Source organism: Salmo salar, chromosome ssa03 (assembly GCF_905237065.1).
Source record: "Salmo salar chromosome ssa03, Ssal_v3.1, whole genome shotgun sequence".
NCBI classification, from domain to species: domain Eukaryota; kingdom Metazoa; phylum Chordata; class Actinopteri; order Salmoniformes; family Salmonidae; genus Salmo; species Salmo salar.
Genome location: NC_059444.1, coordinates 26,386,800 through 26,408,486, shown reverse-complemented (window position 1 = coordinate 26,408,486; position 21,687 = coordinate 26,386,800). Strand labels below are relative to the sequence as shown.

The 21,687-nt window shown below is 44.7% G+C and overlaps 1 protein-coding gene across 1 annotated transcript in view; it reads right to left on the bottom strand.

Moving 5' to 3' along the window:
* Window positions 1-21,687, bottom strand: part of LOC106599337 (disks large-associated protein 1) — a 138,242-nt gene that overhangs the window by 27,092 nt on the left and 89,463 nt on the right. The window contains 2 exon segments of the mRNA XM_014190522.2: window positions 1,284-1,479; window positions 11,385-11,611. Of these exon segments, the coding sequence (XP_014045997.2) occupies window positions 1,284-1,479; window positions 11,385-11,611 (423 nt within the window).

Genomic DNA, 21,687 nt, shown 5'->3' with positions numbered 1-21,687 from the left:
AAAACCACAACAGAAGAAGAGGAACCACAAAATAGCAGTAACAAGAGGAGGAAGAGTCGGAGAGAATGGGAGAGTGAGGGTCAATGTTAATTGGAGAACAAGCAAGTGCAGTGCCAAGAGATTGTTTGGGATGAGGAGGTGGCTTCATTCAGGGTCTAAAACAGAGTTGGGCATTCCCTTCTCAATTTGTCTTTCCTCAAATCCTGGCATACTCTCTCCTCGACTGCATTTCAAAAAACATTGGAGGAAAAGGTCAGAGGGGAGTAACCTTGGATCTTCAAGAAAAGACAAATTGAGAAAAAGCCCTAGTCTATGAGGGTGAGGGGGTCTTGCAGTGGATCAGAGCAGAAACAGAGAGGATCATGGGAGATGCAGGGAATGGGCCTGACAGTACGTAAGACAAGTACCAGTGCATCTAAGATGGTTCAACAACATACTGTAGGTTTAGGTGGGATAAGGAGGGTTTGGATGCAGTCTAAAGCATACCACTCCTACACAAAAAGATGAGAGCTTGAGGCGCTTTTGGCAAGACTAATGCTGAGATGTTTTGTAATTCCATCTGATTTTCACTGATAACTGAGGGAGGGTATTAAAGAAGAAACAGTTGGTGAATACTGATCCTTTATCCAAATATTTATTGCATTTTAGTTTGGGAGATGATTGTTCAGTGAGTTATATTTGTAATTCCAGACATGAAAAGCAAAGAACATAAGGTGACTGATTTTGGGTGACTTGTTTACTCAGAAATGTAATGTCCTTGGAATAGTTGAACATCAATAAGAATATGGTACAATACTTTGATTATCATCTTTGAATCAATCTTAAAATGATTATTTAGCTGAGAGTTAACATGAAGTAATGTGCATGACATACAGTACATTATGGAAGTCATTTGATAATGGTTTATTTTTTATTATTAATTTATTCTGTTATGCCATCTTTGAAATACTATGAAACAATTCACAACCAGCTTTAGAAGGCAGTGGGCTAGGATTGTTATACTGGTTGTAAGGCAGACAACCGGTGCATTTATCCTGTATCAAAACTAGTCACAGTTTTAAATGATAAATGGAACAGTAGTTTAATTTTGCTTCTCCTCTTTAGGTTGACTCTTGATGGTTGAGGGCTGAACATTGACATTGGTTTGAAATAAAATTCATCTCGTCGCTGGAGAGATGAATTTGAGTTAATGGCTGATTGGACTGGACTTTGACTGGACGTGACTTTCCTCCCTTGCACAGACGTAGCACCAGAGGTGGTGACGTAATGCCGGGAGCACCAACCTGGCTGATGGTGCTCATTGCCCTCATGTAACTCTCGTTTCGCGAGCGGTATTGGGGTGAGGAGAGCAGCGCTTTGGGGTCCAGGAGCCCTTTGGGGTCCAGGGTGTCCAGGCTCCTATTGATGGAAACTTCACTCACCGCCCGCAGATAGCTGTGGCTCCGGATCTGCAGCTTCGGAGAGTGTTCGTTGGAGATCCTGCCAATGAAGACAAGTCAACAGAGTTCAAACAGGTGTTAATAATATTGGCCTCCTGTCGTTAGCCTGATCCCAGATCTGTTTGTACCATCTTCCCAACACTTTGTCACTCATTGTGAGTTTGTGAGACATTGAGATGGCAAGATTGCACAATCAGGCTACTCTGATGTCATGGGCTCTCATAAATGTGGACGTCATTGATGCATGTTAGTTATAGTCTGATTCACTGTGATCAGCAGTCAAAGGTATGGTGCAGTAGTTATGTCTGATGGACAGATCAAATGGAGACGTTTCTGGAGCACTGGCAAGTTGTACCAGTGTCATAATTATAGTTTCATGAATCACAGCAACAGACTGGAACATTGTATGAAACAAATTTTTTTTTAACACTAAGAATATTTCTTTAACACGCTGGGCTATATTTAAAAAAACCTAACACAATGGTAAAGCTAAGTGCAGGCAGTAGGCTATAGATTCAGCGGTGTGTCAGACATATTTTTGCTATTTTCACTATTACAATTAACGGCGCACTTGCTGGTATTGGTGCGAAAAGGCTGGGTTTTGATGAATAACCAAGTTGTGTGTGTGTTGAGGCTTGGCCCCTCACCGGCCAATCACAACATGCTCCATGGCGAAATACTGTATGTGGTAGCTTTAAGTTGTGTATTGACGTAATTTTGTCTATTGCCCTGGAATCAACTCCAATTCTAATGTTAGTCCATTAGTTTGTTAAATGGCTTACAGAATTAAAATAAGAATATGTAGACCTATCTTTGCTAAATACGTTAACTTGAATCCATTTGCAGTCCACATTGTTCTAAGTCATTTCATGGCTTCAACAGCATTCACACTGATATATGGGCTAGGCCTACTGTAAATTGGATTATGTCAGAGCAAAAACATGCCAAACATTGTCAATAAGCAAGATTATATTAATTATTGATAAGGCCCAAAAAGAGAACAAACAATTCTAAAAAGTCTAAAAACAAAACAACAACTTGTTGAAATTGGCTATGTCACACTTACAGGCACCATCATTTATCCCTGTGGGCATATCATATTTAAACAGCACAGACTATGAAGGGTTTTACACACATCCAAACTTCTCAGTAGCTGGACAAGATCCAATATAAAGAGAAAGGGAGAACGTCCACTCACCTTTATACTGCTCCCAAATAGGCCTATTTTATGAACATAATCGGAAACATCTTACAGATCTGATCGCATTCACACATCTCCAGAAGTTCCATAAAACCAGGAAGGTGAATCATTCTAAGTTTGGTTGTAATACAATGTAACGAAAAACAAGCTGTTTAAAAATACAACAATAAATAAATGTAATGGTATCATAAAATGGCCAGGATAAAAAAAGACAGGCATTGCTGTTGAACCAGCCTTCATTATAGTAGGCCTAAGGGAGTGCTTGGGTTTTGAACAGATGGAAAGTAAAACAAGCAATTTTTACAGGTTACAGATAACTTCTAAATACAAGGTTCATCAGTATTCACCGAGGTACTCATCTCTCGTTTCATGTTGGGCATGGATACGTAGCCTACATCATGGAGGGTGTTTTACGCACGTCCAAAACGGGACCTGCATGGATAAAATAATGTGGGCCTGCCTACAATGCATAGATAAAGAGTGAATGTCAGCTCACTGTTTTACTCCTCTCAAACTTCATATTTTAATAAAGCTTTGGTGATTAAGATTTATTTCCAAGCGGTCTCAGGAGCCAAACCATTTATCGACAGTCGACAACTTTGAGATTGCATTGGGCAGACAAAAAAAAGCCTTCATTGAGAGGATGGGAGGCTATGCACCAAAAGCACTTTAGGCTACTCTTGTTTCATGTGCATATGGGCAGTGTGCGTCACGGCTGAATAGGCTGCGTTTCCGCTGTCAAAATTCATGCCATAACCAGCTTTTGGTTGGTCTTAAATATCCCTATCAGCGCTGCCTGAAATTAACAAGTAGAATCATGTTTTTAAGGACACACCTAAAATATTTCCACCCTGCCCATCTGAGCGAAAGCGAGCTAATATAAGACAGGTTAATTGCCGAACCTGGCGTTAGGACTGGAAAATGTCGGAGCGGCAGTTTTTACAGACGAAATTGCAAATTAACGTCCGTTTGACACTAGCGCCGCCTCAACACCAGTGTCTCATTTTCACCATCAAACAAAATCAAACCAGGTGAAATTAGATCGTAACAATGTGTCTGATCCCCTCGCATCAAGACGGGCATGCTCAGTGCACGTCATGTTCACATCAGATTTGCTTAAACCTCAATCTGAGAAGTTAAATACGTCCAACGAATCTCTTGATTGATTGACTTGATGTTTGTCCACTCTGCTCCTTGCATGTATTATAATATGCATGGTTTAAAAATAGACCCTGGTTACAGCTGCAAAGCACTACCTCCATTATACACTCTCCCATAAAGCAGGTCGAGCCAGCCAGCGACTACAGTGCTGAGGAGAAACAGCTAAATTCACTTAAGGCCACCCACGCAACACTCTAAGCAGCAGCAGTGAGGGAAGCCAAGCAGACAAGACAGCTAGGACAGTGCTGGGTTTGGTTGGCACTTGAGAAACTCTGTCTAAACTCTGTCTGCTCTGCTGCTGCAGCATGGTTCGTTCGGTTCAGAAACTTCTACTGAAACTCCACTGTGGTCAAAAAGCCTTCTGGGAGCTGGACTCCGAATCCAGCAGAACAAAAGAAATTGAAAAAGTTGGGACCTAAAGTGCTTGAAGGGCCAAGCTGTGGCTTCCTCAGTGTTTGGCTCTTAAGGGGTTTGGTTATGCATGATGTCACTGCTGTAAAATAAGCCAAAAATGTTTCTGCTTCAATCAGAGTTGGGCTTGTGTTGTCCTTTGACATATGTGCTGCGTGCTCTCCTTCCTTTACATTAGCCACCTCTATGACATTCCCTGTACTATCAATGGCATGAAATAGCACTGTGTCATAAATGGTATTGAAATCAATGTTCACAGTAGTACAGTAATTGTACACCATGTAGTAGATCTCACAATATACTTGATGTATTATAGCAAATTAAATACATAAAACACTCGGGTCATTAGCCATAAGTCTCTTGATCATTCCAAAGCAAATGATATGAGACAGCAATGGGATTCATGACGAAGCATATTTGTGTCTCTGTGGTATTATATCCCTATGACTTCTTGATTACCATTTGGTAACATGAATCATATGACTGTGGTGCATTATCTAACAAGCACTGAAGGAAAACAGGTAAACGTCAAGAATACACACACACAAACACATAGAAATGTGGGACACGTACAAAACATTGACTGTTATCAAACATTACCATAACATTATCAATAAATAAATCCAAACCGGCCTATACAATAACTGCATCAAAATGGAAATAACATAAATGAATGACACATACCCTCTGCCTGTAATCCAAGTCAGACAAAACAGCAATGAGGTTCCATTCTGTGAGTGCAGCACTTTTAAAGAGAAGTCCCCAGGCTAATTAATGTAATTACTCACCATACCTTCTACCAGCAGTGTGGGTACTTAATTAGAGATAGAGACATGCATGGTGTGTTTCTGAGGAGAATCTAATTCATATCACTGCTGTTAGTGAAAAGTCCAGGGAGGCTAGTTACTACTGTAGGCCTATGTCATAGAGGGACAAAGTAAACAATGCCAAACTATTAAACTATCTTCCTTTATGTAATAAGTCAACCTTGTTCTTGTTGATTGGGAAGGTGATTTATCAGTGTAGATTATCACATCATTACTCCACACAGTGAGTGTGTCAGGGATTTCTAGGAGTGGTGGTTGGAGTCAGGCGCATAGAGCAGAGGGTAAGTATCACGTCTTTTATTTCTCCGGCACAAAACGGTCACGCCAAAACAGAATGGCGCGTAATAAGGTAGACCAACCCAAAACACAGGGCAAAACAGTCCGGAGAGAAAATAAGGCGCCAGCCAGCACATCCAAATAACAAACAGTGAAATAATCCCGCACAACCCTGGGCGGGCTTAACAGGCTTAAATAAACACAAATCAAGAAACAAAACAGGGAACAGGTGCAACCAATAAGACCGAACAAACAGAAAAGGAAAAAGGGATCAGCGGTGGCTAGTAGACCGGCGACGATGACTGCCGAGCGCCGCCCGAACAGGCAGGGGAGCCACCTTCGGTGGGATTCATGACAGTACCCCCCCCCGACGCGCGGATCCAGCAGCGTGCTGCCACTGGCCTCGAGGGCGACCTGTAGGACAAGGCGCAAGGCGATCCGTATGAAGGCGGTGGAAGTTCCTCAGAAGTGAAGGGTCCAAAATGTCCTTCACCAGTACCCAGCACCTCTCCTCCGGGCCGTACCCCTCCCAGTCCACGAGGTACTGTAGGCCCCCCACCCGGCGTCTCGAGTCCAGAATGGCGCGTATAGTATACGCCGGGGACCCCCCAATGTCCAGAGCGGGTGGAGGGACCTCCGGCACCTCACCTTCCTGCAGGGGACCAGCCACCACCGGCCTGAGGAGAGACACATGAAACGAGGGGTTAATACGGTAGTAAGAAGGAAGCTGTAACCGGTAACACACCTCGTTTCTCCTCCTCAGGACTTTAAACGGCCCCACACACTGCGGCCCCAGCTTCCGGCAGGGCAGGTGGAGGGGCAGGTTTCGGGCCGAGAGCCAGACCCGGTCCCCTGGTGCAAACTCAGGGGCCTCACTGCGGTGCTGGTCAGCGCTCTTCTGCTGTCCACTCGCTTTCCTTAATGATTCCTGGACGGCTCTGCAAGTGTCCTTCGAGCGCTGTACCCACTCCTCCACCGCAGGAGCCTCAGTCTGGCTCTGGTGCCATGGAGCCAGGACCGGCTGGTAGCCCAACACGCACTGGAACGGTGATATGTTAGTAGAAGAGTGACGGAGGGAGTTTTGGGCTACCTCTGCCCATGGGACGTACCTCGCCCATTCTCTGGGCCAGTCCCGGCAATATGACCGCAGAAACCTACCCACATCTTGGTTCACTCTCTCCACCTGCCCATTACTCTCGGGGTGGAAACCTGAGGTCAGGCTGACCCCAGGCTGTCCCCCAACCGTTCCATGAACGCCCTCAAACTCTGGACGTGAACTGGGGACCCCGATCAGAAACGATGTCCTCGGGCACCCCGTAGTGCCGGAAGACATGGGTAAACAGGGCCTCCGCAGTCTGTAGAGCCGTAGGGAGACCGGGCAATGGGATGAGACGGCAGGACTTCGAAAACCGATCCACAACGACCAGGATCGTGGTGTTCCCCTGAGATGGGGGAAGGTCGGTGAGAAAGTCCACAGACAAGTGCGACCACGGCCGCTGTGGAACGGGGAGGGGCTGTAATTTCCCTCTAGGCAGGTGTCGAGGAGCCTTGCTCTGAGCGCACACCGAGCAGGAGGAGACATAAAGCCTCACGTCCTTAGCCAACGTGGGCCACCAGTACTTTCCCCTAAGACTCCGCACTGTCCTCTCGATCCCAGGGTGACCCGAAGAGGGAAGTGTATGGGCCCATCGAATCAATTGATCACGGACACCAAGCGGCACGTACTGAGCACCTGCTGGACACAGAGGGTACAGGTTCCAACCGTAACGCTCGCTCGATCTCCGCGTCCACCTCCCACACCACCGGTGCTACCAAGCATGAAGCTGGGAGGATGGGAGTTGGATCGATGGCCCGCTCCTCAGTGTCATATAGGCGGGACAGCGCGTCGGCCTTCGTGTTAAGGGAGCCTGGCCGATAGGAGATCGTAAAACGAAAATCGGGTAAAGAACATGGCCCACCTGGCCTGACGCAGATTCAGTCTCCTAGCTGCCCGGATATACTCGAGATTACGGTGGTCAGTCCAGATGAGGAAAGGGTGCTTAGCCCCCTCAAGCCAGTGTCTCCACACTTTCAGAGCTTTGACTACAGCTAACAACTCCCGGTCCCCCACGTCATAGTTCTGCTCTGCCGGACCGAGCTTCCTTGAAAAGAAAGCGCAAGGGCGGAGTTTTGGTTGCGTGCCCGAGTGCTGTGATAGCACGGCTCCCACCCCAGTCTCGGACGCGTCCACCTCCACTATGAATACCAAAGAGGGGTCCGGATGAGCCAGCACGGGAGCGTCGGTAAACAGCTCCTTCAGACGACTGAAAGCTCTGTTCGCCTCTGCTGACCAGCGCAAGCGCGCCGGCCCCCCTTCAGCAGTGAGGTAATGGGAGCAGCCACCTGACCAAAGCCCCGGATAAACCTCCGGTAGTAATTGGCAAACCCTAAGAACCGCTGCACCTCCTTTACCGTGGTCGGAGTCGGCCAATTACGCACGGCCTTAACGCTGTCACACTCCATCACCACCCCCGAGGTGGAAATGCGATAACCCAGGAAGGAAACGTCTCGTTTGGAAAACACACATTTCTCAGCCTTAACGTACAGGTCATGCTCCAGCAGTCGCCCAAGCACCTTGCGCACCAGGGATACATGCGCGGCGCGTGTGGCGGAATAGATCAGGATGTCATCAATATACACCACCACACCCTGCCCGTGCAGGTCCCTGAGAATCTCGTCTACAAAGGATTGAAAAACGGCTGGAGCATTCTTTAACCCATACGGCATGACGAGGTACTCATAGTGGCCCGATGTGGTACTAAACGCGGTTTTCCACTCGTCTCCTCCCCGAATACGCACCAGATTGTACGCGCTCCTGGGGTCCAGTTTCGTGAAAAAACGCGCTCTGTGAAATGATTCCACCGCCGTAGCGATGAGAGGTAGCGGGTAACTAAACCCCACTGTGATGGAATTTAGACCTCGATAATCAATGCACGGATGCAGACCTCCCTCCTTTTTCTTCACGAAACAGAAACTCGAGGAGATGGGTGACATGGAGGGCCGAATGTACCCCTGTCTCAGAGATTCCGTGACATAGGTCTCCATAGCCAGCGTCTCCTCTTGTGACAATGGGTACACGTGACTCCTGGGAAGTGTAGCGTTTACCTGGAGGTTTATCGCGCAATCCCCTCGTCGATGAGGTGGTAATCGGGTCGCCCTCTTTTTACAGAAGGCGATAGCCAAATCGCCATATTCAGAGGGAATGCGCACAGTGGAAACCTGGTCTGGACTTTCCACCGTTGTCGCACCGATGGAAACTCCTATGCACCTGCCTGAACACTCCTCTGACCACCCTCTGAGAGCCCCCTGTCTCCATGAAATATCAGGATTGTGACTGGCCATCCAGGGAATCCCCAGCACCACCGGAAATGCAGGCGAATCAATAAGGAAGAGACTAATCCGTTCCCCATGATCCCCCTGCGTTACCATGTCCAGTGGAACCGTGGCCTCCCTGACCAGCCCTGACCCTAATGGTCGGCTATCTAAGGAGTGCACGGGGAAAGGTAGGTCCAACGACACCAGGGGAATCCCTAGCCTTAATGCGAGCCCACGATCCATAAAGTTTCCAGCTGCGCCTGAATTGACTAGCGCCTTATGCTGAAAAGAGGGAGAAAACTCAGGAAAAATTATTAGCACAAACATATGGCCAACAGGGAGCTCTGGTTGAGGCTGGTGCTTACTCACCTGGGGTGAACGAGGAGTGCTCTGCCTGCCATCCCGACTCCCAGACGAGCTCCTCCAGCACCGCTCGGCAGTGTGTCCTCTTTGACCACACCGGGTACAGGAGGAGCCTCCTCCTCCGGTCCCCCTCGATGCGCCCCCCCCTAGCTCCATGGGGATGGGAGCTGGAGGGCCTGGAGGTGGAACCAACAGGGCCCGTTCTGCACACCCGCGGGCAGCCAGCAGATTGTCCAGGCGGATGGACATGTCGATGAGTTCGTCGAGGGAGAGGGTAGTGTCCCGACAGGCTAGCTCCCGGCGGACGTCCTCCCGGAGGCTACAACGATAATGGTCCATCAGGGACCTGTCGTTCCACCCCACCTCAGCAGCCAAGGTCCGGAACTCCAGAGCAAAGTCCTGTGCGCTCCTCGTCTCCTGCCGCAGGTGGAACAGCCGTTCACCCGCCGCCCGGCCTTCTGGTGGGTGGTCGAACACGGCCCGGAACCGGCGGGTGAACTCGGGGTAGTGATCCCTCGCCGAGTCTGGGCCATACCACACTGCGTTGGCCCACTCCAGGGCTCGACCCGTTAAGCAGGAGATGAGGACGCTCACGCTCTCCTCTCCCGAGGGAGTCGGATGAACGGTAGCCAGGTACAACTCCAGCTGTAGCAGGAACCCCTGGCACCCAGCCACCGCTCCATAGTACTCCCTGGGGAGATCCAGACGTAGGGCCCCAGATCCAAACGCCGGAGGAGGGGTAGTAGGCGGGGGGGGAAGAGGAGCTGGAGATGAGGTAGGGAGGCCACTCCTCTCCCATCGGTCCATCCTCTCCATCATCTGATCCATGGCTGAACCGATCCGGTGGAGAATGGTTGTATGATGAAGGACACGTTCCTCCATCGCTGGGAGAGGAGGCGCGGCTGCTCCTGCTGACTCCATAATCGTGGTGCGGGATTCTGTCAGGGATTTCTAGGAGTGGTGGTTGGAGTCAGGTGCAGAGAGCAGAGGGTAAGTATCACGTCTTTTATTTCTCCGGCACAAAACGGTCACACCAAAACAGAATGGCGCGTAATAAGGTAGACCAACCCAAAACACAGGGCAAAACAGTCCGGAGAGAAAATAAGGCGCCAGCCAGCACATCCAAATAACAAACAGTGAAATAATCCCGCACAACCCTGGGCGGGCTTAACAGGCTTAAATAAACACAAATCAAGAAACAAACAGCGAACAGGTGCAACCAATAAGACCGAACAAACAGAAAAGGAAAAAGGGATCAGCGGTGGCTAGTAGACCGGCGACGACGACCGCCGAGCGCCGCCCGAACAGGCAAGGGAGCCACCTTCGGTGGGATTCGTGACAGAGTGGAGCAATAGTAGTCTGCACCATGCGTTTACACAGGCAACCCAATTATGATCTTTCTTCCACTAACTGGTATTTTGACCAGACACATCAGATCTTTAAACATCAAATCTGTTTCAGAGCTGACCTGATTGGTCAAAAGACCAATTAGTGAAAAATATCAGAATTGGGCTGCCTGTGTAAACACAGCCCGAGGGCCTGCCAAACTGTTTCTAGCACCTAGTGGAGTTCAGAACTGGAACAGAATAACTAGGAGAGGCACAGTACACTATCAAAGGCCAAGAAGCATGCAGACCTTCAGACAAAAAGCCAATACAAGCAGAGTTCAGAACATGGATCACAGTCAGCCATGTTTTTCACTTATGTTGTCCTTCAACCAATGCCTTTAGTGAAACGTTTGTCAAAGATCCCTTTCACATTTGCATTGAGATGTTTGTGTTGCTCAGGGATTGACAGATTTGTTCATTGTGCGCATTGCAATGAACCTATAAGACTAGAATTAAGATCAATAACTGAAATGTTCATTTACACAACTGTTTTTACACTTTAGCCACTTCATGTAAAACTAGGAGAACCTTACATTCATTTCCCCTGGTGTTTGAAACGTTAATACTCTTTACTCATTGAGTGGAAAAGGATGCAGAGGGGATGTATAAGCACCAGGCTGGATTGTCTTTTGACTTGGATGCCGCTTAAATAAATTCACAAATGCGAGCTGTAAGCCCTAGATATGTCAGAGTGATACTGTAGGCTATGAGCAGCCTCTCTATATAATGGTATCAAATTATCCACCACTTGAAGGGAGTCCAAAGTACCATTAAAGCTGGAGGTTGGAGGACCTCATCCTGACACTGTTGTCTGATTTCTTCATGCTATGCTTCTACACCACTGCAGTAAACATTTCATTAGGTACATCCCATGCCCCAAAGAATGCGACATAAGAACTATGATAGTTAGTTACATTCATTTAAAGTTAGTTATTTTAAAATGAGTTAAAGAGAGGAGTCTTACTTTAAGGTGGTCATTTCAGTCAGTGATGGCTGGGTGGCTTTGAGATAGCTGGCCCGTCGACCTTGGGCCTGGATCTTTGGACACAGCTTAGGACTTTCCTCTGAGTCTCCGCTGTCTTCATCCTCTGCCATAGCCTTCACGTAGCTGCCGCTGCGCATGCGCCGACACGGGATATCGTCTGCCTTCCCCTCCAGAGGTGAGAAGCCACTCCACTCATCCTGGGGCACCTGTGGGGATAGGGAAGGTGACAACAGGGCTTCAGGCACCTCCATGGATGACTGCATGGCGCCATGTACCATCCACCTGGTCCAGTCCGGCAAACGAGGCGCCACAACAATATCCAACACAGTCAGATGCACCTCTATTTATCTCTCTGTCTCGTACTGAGCGTTGAAGGTAATAGGTAATTAAGAGACTGGTGTGAGTTTGCATGATTACACTTAAAACCCCTTCCTGACAACCTGGGCATCTGTTAGCTTGGAGTCTCCCTAGGGGCACAAGATGCTCACAGAGAACTAGGGTGTCAGGGTGGTATGACATTTGAATTAATCTGACCCTGACTACTATTGTGGGTTAAGGAAAATAATTGATTGAAGGAGAAACAATGAGCTAGCCATATATATGGGCTAAACTAAATATTATAACTAGGGTACAAACACAACCTGAACTGAAACTATTATTAGTTGCTTAATAGTTGAAGTACTAATATGAATACAACTAAATACATTCCTCCATACTAAGAGAAACTATGGCGTCCTTGGCTCAAAAAGGTTAATTCAGACACTTTGAAAACATTTGTTACCAGAGAGTATCAATTTATCTTCCAATGATATACCTAATTTGGGTAGTTAGCATAGAGCATACAAAAATACTTTGGAGACTAAGTTGATGCTGGAGAAGAGAGAATCCCACTCCTCTGAAGTCTTAGTAATTACATGAATCACTACAGAGGGAGAGGAGCCTTGGTAACTGAGGAGAAAGTCAGAGCAGAGCAGGCTAGGATGCTAGGGCTTTTGACGTCAGAGCAGAAATTAGTAGGTTGTATATAAAAGGAGGCTGTGGAGGCAGAGCGACTCTATAACCGCCAAGCGGCTGTATGCCAACACACTACAACACAGTACACACCGTGCTTGTGCTGCCTGTGTCCCCTGCTCGCCACAGAAATAGGCCTATCTTCACAAGTTCACTCAGACCCACATGTACCTTAGCTACCATACTGGATGTTTTCAGTGCTTTGTTGTTGTGATAACTCCACTATAACAGCCCTGTTTACTTTTATCTACTGTACCGAACTGTTCACTGCACATGGTGTGGGGCTGAATAGTTGAAGATCTGAATGTTGTGTTGCTTGGCTACAGCGATAGCAAATCATTTCTGAGTTATAAGAATATGTCAGGAATTGAGTACTGTATGTTTGTGTATTTGTCACTGGGTTAAACCTGTTGAACTGCTTCTGTGAGCATATATGTACAGAATACAGTATCCATAATACTTTAGTATACATAACTCAACAAATCTACTCATAACATCGATGACAAAATAACTACACTAATTTAGAAGTTTTGATTTCAGAAAAGCTGCATAACATTTTGGGCATCAATTCTCCCATGGCACTGAACTTACGGACATAACTGGTCTCCATTTGTACTAATAATGCAGCCACTGCTATCCTATCCCAGCCTTCGACTCAAACCTGCCAATAATGTTGGTAGGTGTTTCTATGGTAACAGGGTAACTATATTACAGCCGAAAAAGATAGCAGGATATGAGGGAGTAAATGGGAAACATCTATGCAGACCAATACTCCAAGTCGGTATTCACGTAATAAGAAGGAATTCCACTCGACCACGCCCACAAATTGGGAAAACAAACATTCTTTCCTATTGATGCCCATTGTAAAGAGTCAAATTTGTTGCCGATCTTTTGTTATACAGAGATAACAAAACATGCCCGAAAGCTGCTGTGTTGTTCAACGTACATGCAAACAAGTAAAAAAATCCCAACCTACGGTTCGCAATGCTCCCACGTAGGAAAATAGAGCCTGCGAGAAGAGCCCTGAGGGTTCAGGCTATTGGGAGAGTGGGAAATGTGGGGACCATGTGTTCAAGTAGGCTACACATACTGTAGCTATGTGTGTGGAAAACATTTCATCACAGGTAAGACATTTAAATTGTTTAGTATAGTCTGTTTGTATCGCCCTTCACTACTTGTAGCTGTATAGTCTGTGTTATTGGTCTTGGCTAGCTTAATGTTCGGGTTGGTAGCTAACTAGCACTCACTCACTCACTCACGTGACTGCTAGCACCATCATGAAAAGGGGCATGAGGGAAGCCCTACAATATTCAGTTGTTAGAAAACTCGGGAGCAGGCAATGTTGAAAAGTCATCTTTAGTCATGTTCTACTTTTCTTAAATGTAGTTTGTAATTCACTAAAACAAGCAGACAAGAAAATTGTGTTCGAAAAAGGCGAGGTATTTGCTGTAAGCCAATGGGGTAACCTAGGTTACCACAGGTTATTTTCTGTAATTCTGACTACTGACTGTCCAAACAGCAAGTTACAAGTGACCAAATCGTATTTGTGTGTGTTCAGACAGCGGTCATCTGCTGACAAGGCTTTGCTAGTTGTCATAGTAACAACGGGTGTCTGTGCAGTGGTGTAGGTTGATTGATGGTGGTGCTCCTGCTTCCTATCCCTCAGAAGTGATGTAGCAAGCTAAGGTGATAACAGTGCCTGCCATGGACGTTTCCCAGTTGCTTTGAATGTTCAAAATCGTAGTGTAATAAACACTTTTAAAGCCTCAAATGATAAAATGATCCAACTTTCCAAATGAGTCCTAGCTAGGTAGCTTTCTAGCACATTCAATAATTTGTTTGTGAAACATTAACAAGCTAGTTAGGTACCACATGTTGAAAGCCAAATAACAATTAAAAACCACTTGAGGGCAAATAAATCAGATTTGACCGTTCAGACTTCAAGTCACATGGCCAGGAATCAGTTTTGTATCTGACTTCAAACCACCTAAAAAAGGTGGTTTGAAATGTGGCTTGAAATATCCGATTCCATGTGCTTTTTGGCTGTTCAGACTGCAGGAAAAATAACATATTTGAATCGGATATTTTTATTACCCCCTTTAACTCCCCAATTTCATGATATCCAATTGCGATCTTGTTTCATCGATGCAACTCCCCAACGGGCTTGGGAGAGGCGAAGGTCGAGTCAAACCACGCTCCTTAACACCTGCCTGCTTAACCCGGAAGCCAGCCGCACCAATGTGTCGGAGGAAACACCGTTCAACTGACGACCTAAGACAGCCTGCAGGCGCCCGGCCCGCCATAAGGAGTCGCTAGAGCCGTGATTAGCCAAGTAAAGTCCCCCCGGCCAAACCCTCCCCTAACCCGGACGATGCTGGGCCAAATGTGCGCCGCCCTATGGGACTCCCGGTCACTGCCAGTTGTGATACAGCCTGTGATCAAACCCGGGTCTGTAGTGACACCTCAAGCACTGCACTGCCTTAGACCGCTGCGCCACTCGGGAGGCCCCAAATAAATAGGATTTGAGTCACTTCAAACTGCCAATGTGAACGCGGCTTACCCAGAAAGACTCTCATCTGTAATCGCTGCCAAAGGTGGTTCTACAAAGTATTGACTCAGGGGTGTGAATACTTCTCTAAATGAGATAATTCATTTTCAATAAATTGACAAAAATATCTAAAACATGTTTTCACTTTGTCATTATGGGGTATTGTGTGCAGATGGGTGAGAAAAAATATATTTAATCCATTTTGAATTCAGGCTGTAACACAACAAAATGTGGAATAAGTCAAGGGGTGTGAATACTTTCTGAAGGCACTACTACCAGTCACTTTTTATGTATAAACCCACCTCATCCAATATAGTACCCCTGCACAATGAATAAGGTACTGGCACTGACATCTATATACTATTTGGCATTCGTATGTTTCTTTAAATCTCATCGGAGAAGCTTGTGTTTTTAATTTTATTTAAGTTTTTATCCTATTTTCTATATTATTAGTGATGCACCGATATGACATTTTTGGCCGATACCGATATCCGATATTTTCTTTGCCAAGAAACCTGGCCTTTTAAGCATTCTAGTACAGTTAAATAGTTAGCACACACGGACGCAGCGGTCTAAGGCACTGCATCTCAGTGCAAGAGGTGTCACTGGTTTGAATCCAGGCTGTATCACATCCGGCCGTGATTGGGAGTCCCATAGAGCAGTGCACAATTGGCCCAGTGTCGTCCAGGCCGTCATCGTAAATTAGAATTTGTTGAAGAACTGACTTGCCTAGTTAAATAAAGGTTACACACACACCACACTGACCAAAAAGTTATTTTGTTGGCATTTACGTATGTCCCCATTACCAGAAAAACATAATCAAAACATATTTCTTTCACTGACTTGCTGTGCTGTTTCGTTGTTCAGTCGTTTCATTCTCAACCAGGATTTCTATGGAACGCCGTTTGGGTCTTTGCATGTCAAAAAAGATTTGACACGTCAAATAACGTTACTTGACACGTCAAATAGTGTTATAAGCTTGTTGACCAATCAGGACCTGAATATGACTGCACGTCACATAATAATTTAATCCATTCATTGATTGACGTAGTTATTACACATTGATTACACTATCACTCGTATTTCATATGTCACAACGATTTATCGATACGTATGCTATGATGCTGGTAGCAAGCATTTTGCTACACTTGCATTAACATCTGCTAACCATGTGTATGTGACCAATAAAATTTGATTTGATAAAGTTGTATCGCACACCTATAGTGTTGGTCATAAAAAAAGCTGGCTAGCTCATGGATGCAAACAATTTTCTACCCCAAAAACATAGCAAAATGACATAATCTAGGTGTCATCTAAAATAACCCTAATTTATAAGACAGTTCTTATTTGATTAATGGTGATCGGACCCATCTACAGTGGGGCAAAAAAGTATTTAGTCAGCCACCAATTGTGCAAGTTTCTCCCACTTAAAAAGATGAGAGAGGCCTGTAATTTTCATCATAGGTACACTTCAACTATGACAGACAAAATGAGATGAAAAAAAAATCCAGAAGATTACATTGTAGGATTTTTTAATGAATTTATTTGCAAATTATGGTGGAAAATAAGTATTTGGTCAATAACAAAAGTTTATCTCAATACTTTGTTATATACCCTTTGTTGGCAATGACACAGGTCAAACGTTTTCTGTAAGTCTTCACAAGGTTTTCACACACTGTTGCTGGTATTTTGGCCCATTCTTCCATGCAGATCTCCTCTAGAGCAGTGATGTTTTGGGGCTGTTGCTGGGCAACACGGACTTTCAACTCCCTCCAAAGATTTTCTATGGGGTTGAGATCTGGAGACTGGCTAGGTCACTCCAGGACCTTGAAATGCTTCTTACGAAGCCACTCCTTCGTTGCCCGGGCGGTGTGTTTGGGATCATTGTCATGCTGAAAGACCCAGCCACGTTTCATCTTCAATGCCCTTGCTGATGGAAGGAGGTTTTCACTCAAAATTTCACAATACATGGCCCCATTCATTCTTTCCTTTACACGGATCAGTCGTCCTGGTCCCTTTGCAGAAAAACAGCCCCAAAGCATGATGTTTCCACCCCCATGCTTCACAGTAGGTATGGTGTTCTTTGGATGCAACTCAGCATTCTTTGTCCTCCAAACACGACGAGTTGAGTTTATACCAAAAAGTTCTATTTTGGTTTCATCTGACCATATGACATTCTCCCAATCCTCTTCTGGATCATCCAAATGCTCTCTAGCAAACTTCAGACGGGCCTGGACATGTACTGGCTTAAGCAGGGGGACACGTCTGGCACTGCAGGATTTGAGTCCCTGGCGGCGTAGTGTGTTACTGATGGTAGGCTTTGTTACTTTGGTCCCAGCTCTCTGCAGGTCATTCACTAGGTCCCCCTATGTGGTTCTGGGATTTTTGCTCACCGTTCTTGTGATCATTTTGACCCCACGGGGTGAGATCTTGCGTGGAGCCCCAGATCGAGGGAGATTATCAGTGGTCTTGTATGTCTTCCATTTCCTAATAATTGCTCCCACAGTTGATTTCTTCAAACCAAGCTGCTTACCTATTGCAGATTCAGTCTTCCCAGCCTGGCGCAGGTCTACAATTTTGTTTCTGGCGTCCTTTGACAGCTCTTTGGTCTTGGCCATAGTGGAGTTTGGAGTGTGACTGTTTGAGGTTGTGGACAGGTGTCTTTTATACTGATAACAAGTTCAAACAGGTGCCATTAATACAGGTAATGAGTGGAGGACAGAGGAGCCTCTTAAAGAAGAAGTTACAGGTCTGTGAGAGCCAGGAATCTTGCTTGTTTGTAGGTGACCAAATACTTATTTTCCACCATAATTTGCAAATAAATTCAGTAAAAATCCTACAATGTGATTTTCTGGATTTTTTTCCTCATTTCGTCTGTCATAGTTGACGTGTACCTATGATAAAAATTACAGGCCTCGCTCATCTTTTTAAGTGGGAGAACTTGCACAATTGGTGGCTGACTAAATACTTTTTTGCCCCACTGTATGTGAAGCTAGACAAAATAAGGATTAGCCACAATAGTGGACTTTGAGGTTAGCCTTCAAAATAAAAGTATGGCCGGCCCGGTCGAGCGTCAGTAGCCAGATGAAGATAGCTGGCTGCTTATAACGTTAGCTTTGGGCAACAGGGTTAAGTAGCTGGCTAGCTATTTATTTTCATGAATGAAAGTTCAATTTTAATAGGCTAACAACAAGTGGCAACCTAGCTAATACTTACTCGCAAGGATTCCTAAATCATTGCTAAGAAAAATGAAAATGACTGCAGTTTCTACTGGTCATTGTTTTCTGGCTGGTTGTATTGGTGCTAGCTAAGTACCAAGCTAAAGCTAGCTACCCCAGAAGTTGCGGTTGAACATATGATCCTTTATTACCAACGCGTTATTGTAAGCACATCATTCATGGCTGGTGTTTGCAGACTTTTTTGTACAGCTTTGACAGTGCTACTGTATATTTTTTGACACGCAAGAGCCAAACGGCATTCCATAGTATGTATGTCGTGAAGCTAATAGCAGTGACGCTATTACTGTGTAACTCCGGTAGGGCAACATCTGAAAAAAAGCGCACTTGGTAGTGTGTACTGGTGCTCGACCACTCAGCGAAAGCCAACATCATCCACGACAGAGAACAGTTGATTGTCAAGGGCAATGAATTCAATTATCTTGGCTTTAATGGATTTTCTTACCCTTTCAAATGACTGCTTGACTTGTTGACTGCTCGATCCACACAGCAGACATTGTGGGCAAGGTTAGGACTGCTGTGTTGCACGTGTAGCGCAAAATTTTATGTGGCGTCATTACTTCATATAGGTATGCACGGTAGCTTTGACATCGGTTTTTAACATCGGCGTTAAACTATCGGGCCGATACCAATGTTGGCATTTTTAGCTAATATCGTCCGATTCTGATATGTTCACCGATATATCGTGCATATTTAATTATTATTATTAATATTATCATCATCATCACTGCATTGTTGGGAAAGAGCTCTCAAGATAAGAATTTCAATGTAATGTTTTACACCTGTTGTATCCTGTGCATGTGGCAAATAAACTTTGAAACTAGAAACTGTTGACCAATGGTCTGCTTTCAGACACTTTTGTACTTGGTATGGGGACAACAAAACGATTTAATTTTTGCAATAGCAATTTAGCCTCTAGCATTATTATTGTATGTGAGTGATCTAATACAGTCGAAGTCGGAAGTTTACATACAGTAAATTGGAGTCATTAAAACTAGTTTTTCAACCAATCCACAAATGTCTTGTTAACAAACTATAGTTTTGGCAAGTCAGTTAGGACATCTACTTTGTGCATGACACAAGTAATTTTTCCAACAATTGTTTACAGACAGATTATTTCACTTATAATTCACTGCATCACAATTCCAGTGGGTCAGAAGTTTATATACACTAAGTTGACTGTGACTTTAAAAACAGCTTGGAAGATTCCAGAAAATGATGTCATGGCTTTAAAAGCTTCTGATAGGCTAATTGACATCATTTGTGTCAATTGGAGGTATACCTGTGGATGTATTTCAAGGCCTACCTTCAAACTCAGTGCCTCTTTGCTTGACATCATAGGGAAATCAAAAGAAATCAGCCAAGACCTCAGAAAAAAAAGGCCACATCCTTGGAAGTAATTTCCAAATGCCTGAAGGTATCACATTCATCTGTACAAACAATAGTACGCAAGTATAAACACCATGGGACCACGCAGCCACCATACCGCTCAGGAAGGAGACGCGTTCTGTCTCCTAGAGATGAACGTACTTTGGTGCGAAAAGTGCAAATCAATCCCAGAACAACAGCAAAGGACCTTGTGAAGATGCTGGAGGAAACACATACAAAAGTATCTATATCCACAGTAAAACGAGTCTTATATCGACATAACCTGAAAGGCCACTCAGCAAGGAAGAAGACACTGCTCCAAAACCGCCATAAAAAAGCCAGACTACAGTTTGCAACTGTACATGGGGACAAAGATCGTACTTTTTGGAGAAATGTCCTCTGGTCTGATGAAACAAAAATAGAACTGTTTGGCCATAATGACCATTGTTATGTTTGGAGGAAAAAGGGGGAGGCTTGCAAGCCGAAGAACACCATCCCAACCATGAAGCACAGGGGTGGCAGCATCATGTTGTGGGGGTGCTTTGCGGTAGGAGGGACTGGTGCACTTCACAAAATAGTTGGCATAATAAGGATGGAAAATTGGCTTAAGGACAACAAAGTCAAGGTATTGGAGTGGCCATCACAAAGCCCTGACCTCAATCCTATAGAACATTTGTGGGCAGAACTGAAAAAGCGTGTGTGAGTAAGGAGGCCTACAAACCTGACTCAGTTACACCAGCTCTGTCAGGAGGAATGGGCCAAAATTCACCCAACTTATTGTGGGAAGCTTGTGGAAGGCTACCCGAAACGTTTGACCCAAGTTAAACAATTTAAAGGCAATGCTACCAAATACGAATTGAGTGCATGTAAACTTCTGACCCACTGGGAATGTGATGAAAGAAATAAAAGCTGAAATAAATCACTCTCTCTACTATTATTCAGACATTTCTAATTCCTAAAAGAAAGTGGTGATCCTAACTGACCTAAGAGAGGGAATGGTTACTAGGATTAAATGTCAGGAATTGTGTAAAACTGAGTTTAAATGTATTTGGCTAAGGTGTATGTAAACTTCCGACTTGAACTGTACATTCCATCCTTGCCGTGTTCAAATGTTTAAAGTATTATAGTGCAGTCTCGGGATACAAATTAAACTCTGACAAAACTGAGGTAATGCCGAATAATATGGATCATGCTACTATTAGAAATCCCGTATGACCTCTGAAATAGTCACAGGACGGTTTTAAGTACCTCTTTATCATGTAAGGAAATAATGTTATACTTTTGTGAAAGATAATCATAGGACTCTACTAGAGATAACTAAGATAGATATCAATAGATGAATGCACTGCTTCTTTCATAGATAGGCAGGGTCAATACAATACAAATGTATATCCTCCCCAAATTATTATACCTATTTCAGTCCATACAACTGAAGCTACCTGCAAATTTCTTACAAAATGTAAATAAAGTAATATCTTATTTTCAATGGCAGAAAAAAACAGCCTGTGTAAGCATTCAAACTCTTCAAGCTCCTTATCCCAAAGGAAAGCTTACACTTCCTAATTTTGAACTATATTATCTAGCCACTCATTTGCGTCCTATATGGCCCCCGGTGGCCATCAATAGAAGAGCAATACATTACATCTGTAACTTTGAAAGGGATCCCCTTTGTGGGACACCAAAATAATAGCATTTACAAAGAATCCCATCATCAAAACACTTTTAACTCATAGCAGAGAGCTCATAAACTGCTTGGATTCAATAACATACTTTAAAGATTTACTCCGTTAATGAACAATCCACTTATTCCAAAGGCAATTGCTAATAGAACATTACATTTATGGAACTCTAAAGGAATTTCTATTGTTGGGGACTTACATAAGGAAAATACATTAATATAATTTAAACAACACAAAGACGAGCATGAGCTTCCTCAAACTAGGTTTTTTAAATACCTTTAGATAAGGCACTGGGTAAAAGAAATGACAAAATACAATTTCCCTAATACTCCAGAGGAATCACTGCTCGAAAATGGTATCCATAGTACTAGGTCAACTCGAGGTCTGATCTCAAGGATGTATAACATACTCAATAATAATCTACCTACATATAATAACCT